This window comes from Callithrix jacchus, chromosome 10, assembly GCF_049354715.1.
Source record: "Callithrix jacchus isolate 240 chromosome 10, calJac240_pri, whole genome shotgun sequence".
In the NCBI taxonomy this organism is placed as follows: Eukaryota; Metazoa; Chordata; class Mammalia; order Primates; family Cebidae; genus Callithrix; species Callithrix jacchus.
The window spans coordinates 17002121-17016654 of record NC_133511.1 but is presented as its reverse complement, the minus strand read 5'-3'; the positions used below and the strand labels follow the sequence as shown (position 1 = coordinate 17016654).

The 14534-nt window shown below is 46.3% G+C and overlaps 1 protein-coding gene across 50 annotated transcripts in view; it reads right to left on the bottom strand.

Annotated features, from left to right (window-relative positions):
- The window catches only part of CEP164 (centrosomal protein 164), a 77826-nt gene that overhangs the window by 41952 nt on the left and 21340 nt on the right, over positions 1-14534 (bottom strand). For 30 of the 50 annotated variants that reach the window (XM_078339555.1, XM_078339558.1, XM_078339559.1 and 27 more), the window contains 3 exons: positions 5200-5358; positions 4655-4789; positions 3680-3757 (listed from right to left, as the gene is read on the bottom strand). In XM_078339555.1, coding sequence (XP_078195681.1) covers positions 3680-3757; positions 4655-4789; positions 5200-5358 — 372 coding nt within the window. Of the gene's footprint in view, positions 1-3679; positions 3758-4654; positions 4790-5199; positions 5359-10617; positions 12301-12447; positions 12491-14534 lie in introns of all 50 variants that reach the window. The other 20 variants (XM_035264657.3, XM_035264656.3, XM_035264670.3 and 17 more) reach the window with 2 other exon arrangements.

Sequence of the window (14534 nt, the reverse complement as noted above, 5' to 3'; positions counted from 1 at the left end):
AAATGAGAGGATATAGCCAAATTGTAATAATCTTGGGCCCAGCTCAATTCTTATGCTTAAATTCTTCAAAAGAAAATTTCCACATGATGGTGCTCATTCTAGTCTGCCTTACCTAAAACAGTAAAACATGGGTAATATTAAAATAAATGACCTTGCATTCTCGGCACCATGTTGACTAACTGCAACCGCAGGACAGCACCTCGAGGGTGGGGAAAGCAGAGAGGCGAAGCATTTGTTGTAGATTATCCACAAATGAATGCACAAGAGCTGAGGGTCTGGAGAAGCCATTCAACTCCATGAGTATCTCCTTTCACCTGGCCCCTGCCTCTTGTCTCCGGGCCCAAGGCCTGAAGCTCCAAACAGGATATATACTCTGGGCACTCAAGTGCAGTCTCCTGCCCTGGGCTCTGTGGGAAGTGAAGGCAGAGGCGGGGCCTCAGTCTCAGCAGAGCTTTGCCCTCAGCTTATCCCTGCTCACACTCCTTCTGCCTCCTCCTTTCACAGTCCCAGGTCCTTGAGAATCACAAGGCACATTTCTGCTGCTTTTTCAAAAAAGACTTTACCATCTGCATGAGGAGAGAGCAGGAGAGAGCTTATAAGAATTGTTTCATGAATATTTAGCATGCCTCCCAAAAGCCATGAGGTTCCCCTCCTTCTGCCCAGACCACAAGACAAGGACTCTTGTAATCCACGAGCATGGGGGACAGGGCACAAAGGATGTAGGAGCTGAACTCATGTCTGTGCACTGACCCTGTTCTGCAGAGACCCCCAGCAAGCTGATCATCAGTCCAATTTATTTTTCAGATTTCATTCCTGCCCAGTTGGTCTCAATTCTTTGCACAGTCCCCAGTGTTGTTAGCACTTTCCAATCACACTGACATCATCCTGTGATTTCTAAGCCCAAGCTCCCTCCCACTCCTTTGATCCACTGATGGGCTTTTCACCAGCACCACATGGCCACATAAAGTCTGCTCACCTACCCTACAGCCTCCTGGCTTTCGTTCACCCTGTTCAGTGTCGGTTCCATAAGCCTCTCTCTCTTCAGTCTGTAACAGACTCGAAGTGGGTATAAGTTGGAGAGCAGGAGGGGGAGGAGACAAGACCAGATGCATTCTTGCCATCCTACTGCCCCCTCATGGAATCATGAGCAAAGTAACTTCCCAGTGAGACAGGGTAGAACTAACCTCAGAAGTCCATCTTCATCCTAGGCTGTCTGGGACACTCAGGAGTGGGGAAAAGTGGGTAGTTCAGAGAATCCAAATATTGTAAACTGGGACAAAAGCCATTTTCAAAGAGCAGGGCCCAGGTAGAGGTAGCATTGACTGTCCTGAAACCTCCCATTCGCCCCTACCACTAACACTTGCAACAAGAAAAGCCGTGATTCCTGCCTTAAGTTAGAGCATAGAATCCAACACTCCATGTGACAAAAAGACTAAATCTGTGGGGATGCTAGACACAGGGGTAGGAGGTGTACTTAACACCACCCACTCCAGACATTTCCCCTCATCACACTGGGGTGCCTATTTATATTAAAGAGGTTATAAAAGTGTTCAAAAGTCGCCACTCCCCGCACAGAAGCACACAGTCATCAGAAGAAAAGCTTTTAGAAATCCACCTTTCAAATAAGAAAAAGGCTTTTTTGTTGACATTTACAATCCATTATGAAGTTAAATGTTAACTTGCCCAAGGTCAAAGTAAATCATGATCAACCCACATCGGGTTCTTCAATCCACCAGCTGACAGCAGGGATCAAGTACCCACTCTATCCAAAACCTGGGAAAGCCAAGAGAAGAAAAAAATACGACACGACCTGCCCGGATACTCTCTCTGTCTCAGCATGGCTCATTCACTTATTCACAAATTCATTCTCTGGATTGTTGAACGAAACACACCCAAGAGCTTCCTATGTTTCAGAGGGAGTGGGATAGCTACTACCTGGGCATACAGAAATGAATACGGCAGAATCTCCAGCCTCAATATGCTCATTCTCATAGAGATTGTCTTCTTCCTGCACAAGCAAGTCAGTCCTCCTGACACCCCTAGTCCTATACATGGTCAACCTTCTTGGCACAAGCCTGAGCATCTCCTTTGATTCCATCTATATAGGTCTTACTGGTGGTGGAGAAGAAAACAAAATTGTCATTTCAGGGAACCAAATAGTCTGAAGGCTTTAAACTTAATCCTTCCAGACCAGGCCCTACTCAGAAGGAACAGTTTCAAAGCAGACATATATTAGCTTGATAATAAAGATAGGACACTTAGGAAAAAGGTCACATTTGACAAGAAATAGTAAAGTCATAATCAAAACCTATCTGACTGTGCACAGCCAAAATGTTGAACAGTTACTGAGATAACAGGCAAAGTCTAACTACAAAAAGAATGCTGGGCCGGGCGCAGTGGCTCATGCTTGTAATCCCAATACTTTGGGAGGCCAAGGCAGGTGGATCACTTAAGCCCAGGAGTTCGAGACCAGCAAGGACAACACAGCAAAATCCTGTCTCTACAAAAAATACAAAGAATAGCTGGCGTGGTGGCAGGCACCTGAGGTCACAGCTACTTGGGAGGCTGACATGCACTCCAGCCTAGGCAACAGGGTGAGATCCAGTCTCAAAAAAAGAAAAACAAAAAAAGCCCTGTCCAATGGCTAGACTTGGGTTGCCCACAACTCAAGTCTCAAGAACAAAATCAGGAGCTTTTGGCCAGCATTGAAACCTCAGGTGGCCTGAGACATTAATCCTGACTCTTAAGGCAAGGTGATTTCTAAGAAACAAGTCAGAAATAATAAGAGATAATGAGAAAGCAAATTTAAATCCAGGATATAAGCAATTCTGTTTTACTGGTCAGTTTTGTGATCATTCTAATAAAGCGTGAGTGACTTGTTTGATGTTAAGGTATTGAAAGTATTTAAAAGAACTTGGTATATTAGACTTGTAAAAAGTTTAACTGATTGTGCCTGCAACCAATATTTAAGTGTTTGGGGAAATCTAATTGGTGAGTTCATGATTCATTAGTTGTATAAATACTTTGGGAATATTTAGAGAAATGTTATATTTAAATTAATAAATTGGACACCAAACAAAGGATACAAAGCTCCTTTCTAAGTATAAAATGCATTGCTGGACACAACGGCTCATACCTGTAATTCCAGCATTTTGAGAGACCAAGATGGAAGGACTGCTTGAGGCCAGAGTTTGAGACCCATCTGGTCAACAGAGAGACCTTGTCTTTGCAAAAATTTAAAAAGTAGCCAGGCATGGGGGCACATGCCTGTAGTCCTAACTACTCGGGAGGCTGAGGCAGATGACCACTTGAACCCAGGAGTTCGAAGCACTGAGCTCTGATGACACCACTGTACTCCAGCCAGGGCAACAGAGCGAGACTCTGTCTCTTTATATTTGGAAAAAAAAAAAAAAAAAGGCATTGGAGGTTTTAGGTATTACAATAATATAATGAGTATTGATGTTTGTTTGTTTAAAGGGAGGGTCTAGAAGGGACAGGAATCTATTCATTTATTCTTGTTCTTCGCCCAAACCCCAAAAATCCCATCTGGACAGGACTGGGACAAAATGGTTCTTTTTCCAAATATGCATTCCACAAAGTAGGGGGGCTTAATTAAAAAAAAAAAAAAGGAGGGATATGCCAGGCTGACACATTTGCCTATAGGGATTAGGGCTCTTACCTCATATTCAAAGTCACCCCCCAGTGCCCCAATGTCCAGGTGTAGGTTCTTAAGAGGCTCACTTGAGCTGTGGACACTCTAGAAATGAAAATGATGACACGTGGTAAGTCTGAGGAAACTGGTCAACCCAGGGTGAGAGGTTTGCAGAGGAAAAGGTAGGGCACTGCTAAGCTGGCAGGCGGGCCCAGGCAGGGCTTCAGAGGACTCGGAGCAGGACCACCACTGAGGCTGCCTCACTAAATGGCTTTCCATTCAGCACAAACTATGTATGCTGCGCACCAAGCAAGTAGCCAAGGTGCTCTCTGCTGGCTGTACTTTCTGGATCAGATCTAGAAGGATAATAGACTGCTTGAGAAATGAAGCTGTGAGCCAAAAAAACCATTCTTGCTTTTTAAAAAAGTAGCACAGAGACTGCCGAAGGTGGAAACAACTCATATATTCATCAACAGATGAGTAGATAAACAAAATGTAGCATATCCATACCATGGAATATTATTCAGCCTTTAAAAGGACCAAAGTTCTAATACATGCTTGTATTAGATACACAGATGACCCTTGAAACAGCATGCTAAGTGAAATAAGCCAGACACAAAAAGACAAATATTGTATAATTCCACTTACAGGCGGTACTAGAATAGGTAAATTCATAGACACAGAAAGCAGATTAGGTTTCCAGGGACTGGAGGGAAACGGAATAGAAAGCTATTGCTCAATAGGTACAGAGTTATTTGGGATGATGAACAAGTTCTAGAAATCAATAGTGGTAGGAGGGGGAATGCAAAAAAAAAAAGAAATGGATAGTGGTGATGAGTGCACAACATTGTGATGGTAATTAATACCACTGAATTTTACCTTTAACAAGGTTAAAGGGTAAATTTTATGTTACATATTTTTTTCATCACAGTAAAAAAAATTTCAAAAGGAAAAAATATAGCACAAAGGGTTTCCAGGTCAGGGAGAGGACTTCGTCATTACCAGGTTGTCACTTTCCTCCTCATCCTCCTCATTGGTTTCTTCTCCTAAAGCCAAGAGGCTGAGAGCATTCTTGTCTTCACGTATGGAACCCAAGGGACCCTTTGTAGAAGCAGAAGTCTTGAGACCCTGTGAAGGCTTCAAAATAGAGAAGGACAATCAAAGGACTCACTTGGAAGACCTTTGGAATGACTTTTAGAATGCTCCTCCCCACTCTCTATGTCAGTGTCTCCTAGATCAAGCCCCACCACATCCATGAAGCTGACCTGGCAACTCCAGCTCACACCAATGACTCCCTTGGGCCACTCCTACTGCCTTGGCTGCATAAACTGGGAAATCAGCACTGATGTCCCTACAGCATGGGTCTATCCTCCACAGCCCAGAGTCTGCAGTCATAGTGGTGTGAATTATATTTTCCCAAGTAGATTATGAACCCTGAGGACTCCACCAATTCCCTCTATTTCTCACCCCTAGGCCATGGTTCCTAGTATGGTATATGGAGGGACTCACAGGAACTAAATACACTGAACACAAGACAAAGTACTTACCAGCACAAGTTCTCCAAACTGACATCCAGACTCCACTGAGCTCCCCAGGCTCACGCTTTGAGATCCACGAAGAGCAGAGGGTGGGGTATCCACAGGGCCTCGCAAAGGAGCCAGTCCCCCAAGAGGAACATGAACTGGGGCTAACAAGGAACCCAGGGCCTGGGCAACAGAAAACATCTTGTTACAACCCAAGAAACCATGTGGCTCTGAGTGTGTTAGAGACAGATAAAAAAATAAAACATCTAAATCCTGCACACTCGAATTTAAACCACCTCCGCCCAGAGGCTGCTAATGAAACACAACATCCAGAAATTACCATTGTGCCAACTATGTGAGAAATCGCAGCCTGGTTTCCTGATTCTCATAACTCTCATGCTGTCTCACAGTAAACAGTTCTTTTACATCTGGCAGATGCAGCATGGGGTTCTGCTCTCCTTTCAGAAGCCAAATAGGAGGCTGGGCGTGGTGGCTCACCCCTGTAATCCCAGCACTTTGAGAGGCCAAGGCAAGCGGATCACGAGGTCAGGAATTCAAGACCAGCCTGGCCAATACAGTGAAATCCCATTTTACCAAAAAATACAAAAATTAGGGCTGGGTGCAGTGGCTTACACCTGTAATGCTAGCACTTTGCGAGGCCAAGGTGGGCAGATCACGAGGTCAGGGGTTAGAAACCATCCTGGCTAACACAGTGCCAACCTTTCTTTACTAAAAAATTTAAAAAATTAGCCGAGCATCGTAGCACACGCCTGTAGTTCCAGCTACTCAGGACGCTGAGGCAGGAGAATTTGCTTGCAGGAGGCAGAGGCTATAGTAAGCCAAGATTGCACAACTGCACTTCAGCCTAGGTGACAGAGCAAGACTCAGTCTCAATATATATATATAAATTAACCAGGCATGGTGGCACGCTACTCAGGAGGCTGAGGCAAAAGAATCACTTGAATCAGGAGGCGGAGGTTGCAGTGAGCTGAGATCATGCTACTGCACTCCAGCCTGGGTAACAGAGAGAGATTTTTATTTTCTAAAAATAAAAATAGAACCCATATAGGAAGGATGCAGGAGTGGAAAGCAGAGACAAATCCACGTCTACCGGAAGGAGAAGTCTCAATTAAAGATGTAGTTTAAAACTGATGAATCAAGAAAAAGCGTTTTAAGCGTGTTCTTTACAAAGATGGAAGTAAACACCACAACAGAGTCACTGCCTTTGAGGAGGGCTCTGTATAGTTAAGTGTTATACTTTCCTATATGCCTTTTAGTACTTTTTTTCCTTTTTTTTTTGTATTTTTATTTATTTATTTTTTTAATTTATCTATGCCTTTTAGTACTATTTGACTTTTTTTTTTTAACTATGGGCATGCCTGTACGATTTGCTCTTGATTAAATCTAAGGCCAAGGCACAGTGGCTCACATCTGTAATCCCAGCACTTTGGCAAGCCAAGGTGGGAAGATCACTTAAGGCCAGGACTTCAAGATCAGCCTGGGCTACATAGCAAGACCCCATTTCTACGAAAGTATTTTAAAGACTAGCCAGATGTGGTAGCAAGCACTGTAGTCCCAGCTACTCAGGAGGCTGAGGAGGAAGGATTGCTTGATCCCAGGAACTGAAGGCTACAGTGAGCTATGATGGCACCACTGCACTCCAGTCTGGGTAACAGAGCAAGACCCTATCTCAGGCCAGCCTAGGCAACACAGTGAGACCCTGTCTCCATAGAAAACGAAAAAATTAGCTGGACATGGCAACACAAGCCTGTGGTCCTAGCTACTCCGGAGGCTGAGGCAGCAAGATCAGTTAAGCCCAGGACTTCAAGGTTATAGTGCAATATAGCCACTGGGAGATAATAACCACTGCACTCCAGCCTGAGAGACAGAGCAAGAAGACCCTGTCTCTATAAAATAAAAGCAACCCTGTCTGGAAAAAAAAATCAACACTAACTACAAAAAGTTACACATGAGCAACAAAAGGAAGGACTCTCTTCCCTCTCCACTGATAAGGTAGCTGAAAGGAGCCTTGCCAAAGGGGCAGTAGTGGGGCTGACCAGGTCCCTTCTCTTTTCCCTGTTCTCCTTCCTGCAAGCAAGGGCTGAGGAAAGAAATGACGCTGCAAATCAGAATTTGTGAGACTTCTGGCTACTCACAGACTCTCCGATTCTCAGTTTACTCATCTGCAAGATGGAGATGATATGGGCCTTGCCACCTGACTAGGTGTGCTGAGAAACTCAAGGAGACGAGTGCTAGGGCCCTTTATGAGTGACCCAGGGCTGTACCAACATTATAAAATTGCTATTATCACAGGGATTCACATTACTATAATCTAGGCTTATCAGAAGCAAGGATGGCAATCTGGTAACAATTTACAAAGAGCTCTTCAAAATTCATTTCTCAAACTTAAAATGTCTCAGATGACACGAAAATTCCAATCCTCCCTAATCCCACAAGGACTGAAGAGAGAAAAGGAAACCTAGAGGCAGTCACAAGATCCATCTTCTTGCCTATAGCCTCAGTCTAGGGGCCAGACCAGCTGGTGGGTTCCCAGCAGGGCCCATTTCTGCATCAGATGCTCACCAGGAAAGTAAGGTGAGAACCATTCCTGAGCCTCTGCAGGTCCACTGGAATCATCTTGCCTGTTGTAGAATATCTTTCTTAAGGAGAAAAGGAGCTGATAATAACCATAACCTGGCCAGCAGTGCACTGGCCAAACACTTTCCGTGCAATGTCTCATTTTATTCTCACAGCACTTGAGAACGGCTCTGCCATTATCTAGTTCCCATATAAGCAAACGGAGGTTAGCAAAGTCGAGAACCCTGCCCAGGGCGGGCGTCGTAGCCCACCCCTGCAATCCCAACACTTTTCGAGGCTGAGGCAGGCAGATTACCTAAGGTCAGGAGTTCAAGACCACCCTGGTCAATAAGGTGTAACCCTGTCTCTAATGAAAAAAATACAAAAATTAGCCAGACATGGTGACGGGTGCCTGTAATCCCAGCTACTGAGGAGACTGAGGCAGGAGAATCACTTGAACCCAGGAGACGGAGGTTGCAGTGAGGTGAGATCATGCCACTGCACTCCAGCCTGGGTTACAGAGTAAGACCCTGTCTCAAAAAAAAAAAAAACAAAAACACGCTGCCCAAAGTCACAGAGCCAGTGAGAGGCAGAGATGGGATTGGAACCCAAGGCTATCTCTAAGACAGTATTTTATACCAGCTCTGGTTACGGCAGAATAAAGAGCCTAGGATATGGTGGCTCACACCTATAACCCCAGTACTCTGGGAAGCCGAGGCAGAAGGATCACTTTAGGCCAGGAATTCAAGAATGGCCTGGGCAACATAGTGAAACCCCAAGTCTACAAAAAAAAAATTTTAACTAGCTGGCTATAACTGTAGACACCTGTAGTTCCAGCAATTTGGGAGGATTGCTTGAGCCCAGGAGCTCAAGGCTGCAGTGAGCTACGATCACACCACTGAACTCCAGCATGGATAACAGAGCAAAACTCTGGTCTCTTATAAAAAAAGAAAAAAGAAAAAAAGTAGGGGGAAAAAAGCCCAAGAAAGCTTCTTCAAGGTAAACTGAACAAACCAGGCATGCTTCTCCTGGTTTCAGCCCTTCCAGCCAGCCCATGTATCAGCAAGCAAAATTCTCCCCACACGGTGTTTATGGAAAATTACAGACTCCTAACATGGCTAATTTGCTAACATGCTGGGGGCTTGAGGGAGGGAGACAAGCATGCTGAGGGCTTTGTTCTCCCAGGCCTTTACCAAATCAGCGATTAGCAGGGAAATTATACATTCCTGGCTCCTCGCTGATCATCTTCTATAGATGGCCATTAACTCTGAGTATGGGGCTGTGCGTGCAGTTGTCCTTCAGAGCAGATACACTTACTGCCATTGGGCTAATTAAAACTTTCAGGATAATCTGCAGTTTATCCAGTATTTATAGCTCTTCAGTACTTATTAAAGCTAACAGAGAACCAGTGCAAGCCAGCAATTAGGAAGCAGAGGCAACAACTGGGTAAAGCCACAGCTGGGCAACAGCAAAAGAATATCTGGAGAAATTCAGATTGATCCCCATGGTCTCTGATCTAACATGACTTCTGAATGAAGAATATGGTGACTCTTTAAAGGTCCAAAGGTAGAATGATAGGGCAAGGTCAGCCATTTGATAAATCCCAATAGGAGAGGAAGTGGAAGTCAAGAGTGAAGTCACAAATATGGTCTGCACAACCCTGACACAGGTTATCCATGTGGTTTTCTGGGGACCCTAGGAGGCAAAGAGCAGAAGCAGCTCACTGGATGGCAGAGAGAGGTTCTGACCTCCATCTCTCATAAGAATATTAGCTCTCAGTCAGGTGCGGTGGCTCACGCCTGTAATCCCAGCACTTTGGGAGACTGAAACAGGCAGATCACTTGAGGTCAGGAGTTTGAGACCAGCCTGGCCAATATGGCAAAACTCCATCTCTACCAAAAAGACAAAAGTTAGCCAGGTATGCTGGCACACACCTGTAGTCCCAGCTACTCAGGAGGCTGAGGCACAAGAATCACCTGAAGCCAGGAGGTAGAGGTTGCAATGAACCAAGATGGTGCCACTGCACTCCAGCCTGGGCGACAAAGCAACACTGTTTCAAAAAAAAAAAGAATATTAACTCTCTAATCAGATGCAGTGACTCATGTCTATAATCCCAGCACTTGGGGAGGCCAAGGCAGGTGGATCACTTGAGGCCAGGAGTTCGAGACCAGCCTGGCCAATGTGGCAAAACCCCATTTCTACTAAAAGCACAAAAAAATTAGCTGGGCATGGTGGCAAGCGCCTGTAATACCAGTTACTCATGAGGCTGAGACACGAAAATCACTTGAACTTGGGATTCAAGCAATGGAGGTGCAAGCTGCAGTGAGCCAAGATCCACTGTTCTCCGGCCTGGGAGACCAAACGAGGCCCTGTCTGAAAAATAAAATAAAAATAAAAAATAAAATTAACTCTCTAGTTCTGTGTGATTTCAAGAAGGGATAAAGTTCAGAGCTTTGGGGTAGGCTGCCTATTTGGTAGGACTTCTCTCTAGAATCAGCTGATAGGAAAAGTTTCCCAAATCCCAGGAAGGTGTCTATATCTTGCACGAATACCAGAATTAATGACATCCTGCTGACCCTCAAAACTGATCATGTTCAAAGCATGTGAACCACCCATGAATTAGTTAGAGCCAGGGAAGGGAAATCACAGATACCTTCAGCCTTATCTTGCAGGTGATGGGGTAGAAGAAACTTGAAATATGTGTCATCCCATTAAATGGCCATTTGGGTAGTTAAAGGACTAATAGTTATCAAGATAGGGTGGGTAACAGAAATGCAGGCCTGCTGGCTGTAGTAAGACATCAACTCCACCTGCTCCCTCCCTGCCAAGTTTAGGCCTTTAGGCCATGTTCACTGAGAAGCCTACCTGGTTGAGACGCTGCATCTTGCCTGGCTCTGTAGCAAGCCCTCCGCTGGAGCTCTGCTGAACTAGCCCCTGCTTGAGGGGGCTGCTGCTTGGCTGGAAATGGGCTTGCTGAGAGGCCACCTGCCCAGCAGGGGCAAGGGCCACCTCCTGAGGATATTCCAGCAGCTCCTCTCCATGGCTCTGATGCCATGACAGAAACCTCTCCATGGCTCTGATGCCCTCGTGCTCACCCTCACTAGGAATCCTAGAAGACTCAGCTGCCATGCAACAGACTGTGCCGGTGCTGTGTCTGTACGGCACGTCCTGCATGCTCTCAGGCAGCTCCAGGCCCTCCAGCCGCCTGGAGAGCTTAACTATCTGCAGGATATGCTGGTAGAACCTCTGGTCCTCAGAGCAGTCTTCACTTTCTGATTGCTCCTCAACAGAGCTCTGCATGTGGGACACGTGAGGAACTAAGAAGGGGCTGAAGTGTTGATCTCTGAGTCCCGAGTCTGACTGACCCACACCCTTCTCAGATCGCGGTGAGCTCTGCCAGTCCCAAGGGAAGTTGTTCACCTCATGCAGGATGGGAGAGCCCAGGTGTGAGACCAGGTTGCTACTGCTGCTGCTGCTGTTCTCCAAGTCAGGCCCAGACACACTAGGCTTCTGATCTTTACAAGGGAGCTCTGCAGACCCTGGGGGCTGTCTCTTCTCACCAGCAGGAGGCTCCCCAGGGGCCCTCCCTGAAATGGCATTCTGAGCTGGTTCTGATACCAGGGTCTCAGGTGGTATTAGCAAGAGCCCCTGAGGTAGATCTTCAGCTAAGGTCCCTAGAGCCTCAGGGTCACTGGGCTCTGTTTCCTTGCAGCTTCCTGGGATGTCTTTATTGACAAGCTTAGAGACCTGTCCCATCCACAGTCCAGGAGCTTCTCTTCTCCTCCTCCCACTGCCTACACTCCCACCTTCCCCAGAAACTCCCTGCCAGCTCAGGTCTTCAGCAGGGCTGCTATCTAACAACAACTTGCTCTTCCTAGCAGGCAACATGTGTTCGGAAGACCCAGATGACAGGAAGGGCTCCTCCTCAGGGGATGACATGGGAATGGGGCTTTGGCCCTTGTCCCCTCCAGGGCCAGTGAAGCTCAGTTTGGCTAAGCTGTGGCTGTGCTGCTTCCCTTGCAGTGACAGGCCCTTGATGGCTTCGGAAAGCTCTGAGTGGACAGGGGCTTGGCTCCTGCTTTCTACCACATCCTGCGAATTTTGGAGAAGCCCAGTGTTCTGAGGGGCTGGAGTGTCCAGTTTCTGCTGTCTGCTCCTCATTTCCAGCTCTTCGGTTTTGGGGTCTGAAAACCCCAGGTAGATTTTCTCTGTTGAATTCTGGAGTTTCTCCAGACCCTGCTGATCACCTAATTCTCTCCTGCACTGGGCTGGGGCCCTGCCTAAGACTTTCTCCATGTTGGCAAAGACCTGGTGGGTTCGGGAAGCTTGGCCTTTGGAGAGTGACTGCAGCCTTCTGGGTAAGGCACCCATGAGAGGCCAGGGGGTGTCGCCCAGCATGCCCAGGCTCTTTCCTTTGTTACAGGAGCCCTTGCTTCTAGCCTGAGTATCTTGATCTAGGTCCAAATCAGTAAGCCCATGTGCTGACAGAGGGGATGGGCTGCAGAGAAAGGAGGAAGGAGGCAGAAGTCCCTCCTCAGGCTGTGTTTCCTAGATGGGTATATAAACATGCAGAGAAAATGAAGACAAAGCACTTCTGATTTACACTTGCCACCTCAGCCCTTGGCAAGCCCTTAGCAGAAACCCAGCCTTAAAGTAAAATACAAACTGAAAAGGGAGGAAAAGATAAAAACTCACTTGGGCTGAAAATACGTTGTTTTCTAGGCTCCAGTTTCCTTATCTACAAAGAGGAGGCTGAATTAGATCAATTGTTTGCAAACCTTGCTCCCTGGAACCTGGGAAGTTCAGTACCTTGGGGTCCACAATAGTGTACGCGTGACAGAGACCCACACTGCCAAGTTCAACCAAAGCAGCTCCATTTCTTTTTTTATAAGTTAGACCTCTACAGAGGAACTGACTTGAAGACAGTCTGAAAAGCACAAACCAGATCATCCCTAAGGTACTATCCAGCTCTCAGACTCTGTGATTGGTTAGTTTTATAAAATGCACCAACTTTGGAACATGTGTGGTGGCTCACACCTGTAATCCCAGCCCTTTAGGAGGCTGAGGCAGGCGGATTACTTGAGGTCAGGAGTTCAAGACCAGCCTGGCCAACATGGTGAAACACCTCTCTACTAATAATACAAAAAATTAGCCAGGTGTGGTGGCGTGTGCCTGTAGTCCTGCTCCTCAGGAGGCTGAGGCACGAGAATTGCTTGAACCCAGAGGGTGGAGGTTGCAGTGAGCCAAGATCATGCCACTGTACTCCAGCCTGGGCAACAGAGCAAGACTCTCTCAAAAAAAAAAAAAAAAAAAAATTCCATCAACCTTATCAAGGACTCCCAGAAATTTTTTTAACAGGGAGAGAAGAGAAGCATAACAAATGACCTGAGACTTGAAAACTCATTCCAGTGCTGTCTACCAAAGCAACAAGTTGGTATTGCTTGAGAGACTTCCACATGGTCACCAACTCTCTGGGCTAGGAAAAATTCTAAAACATCAACCATCCCTCTACAAACATTCACACTGAACCCCACCTGGCTGTGAGTGCACATCTCCAGAGAGTCCAAACCACCTGCATCCAAGATACCCACCTGGCTCAGAGCTGTCCCCCTGACAAACTCAAATTTGAGGCACCTGTCCTGAGCCCTAAGAACTACACTGACAGCACAGGGCTATGGTTTCCCTTCTAAAACCATAGAAGGAACTCTAACAGCAAGTCTCTAAGAACCCAATCATGCACCTACATGTCATTCCTTTACCCAACTCTCCACCTCGGAACCCTCACTTCATTCCTTTGCCCACCTTTCATCAAGCCAAAGCCTGCCCAGATGCCTAACTTCCATTTCAAATTATTCTGTGTCTGTGAAAAGCTCCGTAGCCACCTTTTGCTGTTCAAACACATGATATTAGAAAATCCCGCCTCACTGGAAATTATGTACCCTATTTTCTTCATCTGGAGGAATGGGCTTGTTACCATGTTTCTCAGAACAATAAGTAACATGTGGGCGGGGTAGTGGGGGGAGGAAGGGAGAAGCATCTGTGGAGCTTGGACAAGAGGAAGCACCAGGCTCTGGAGGTAAACAAAAACTATAAACTAAAGAGCAAAACAACCGTGCCACTGAAGAGATCTGAAACGATGTTCCCAGTGCTCCCCGCTGGCTGAACTAAGTTTTTGTGTCCCTCCCTCTCTTCAGCATGCCCCACCTGCCCCAGGCCTGGGTGAAAGGATGACCACAGCATTCTGGGAGAGCCTGGGCCTCACTTTGCTATGGTTCCAGGTCTTAGTTGCTCCACCTGAATCGTGGGCAATAACTCCACCTCCTAGGTTCAGATGCACTGAAGGGACAAATAAAATAATAATTCATATGAACACTTTGAACTCAAATACAAAAGCTACTTATAACCAAGAAAATCAGGCTGGACGTGGTAGCTCACACCTGTAATCCCAGCACTTTGGGAGGCCAAAGAGGCGGGTGGATCATTTGAGGTCAGGAGTTCCAGATCAGCCTGGCCAACATGGTGAAACCCCATCTCTACTAAAAATATAAAAATTAGCCAGGCAGGGTGGCAGACACCTGTAATCCCAACTACTCAGGAGGCTAAGGCAGGAGAATCACTTGAGCCTGAAAGGCAGAGGTTGCAGTGAGCTGAGATCACACCACTGCACTCCGGCCTGGGTGACAGAATGAGACTCCATCTCAAAAAAACACAACAAGGAAATCACATTGCAATTAAACTTCAGTTATTCACCACTTACTGAGGACACTGGCAACAAAGACAAT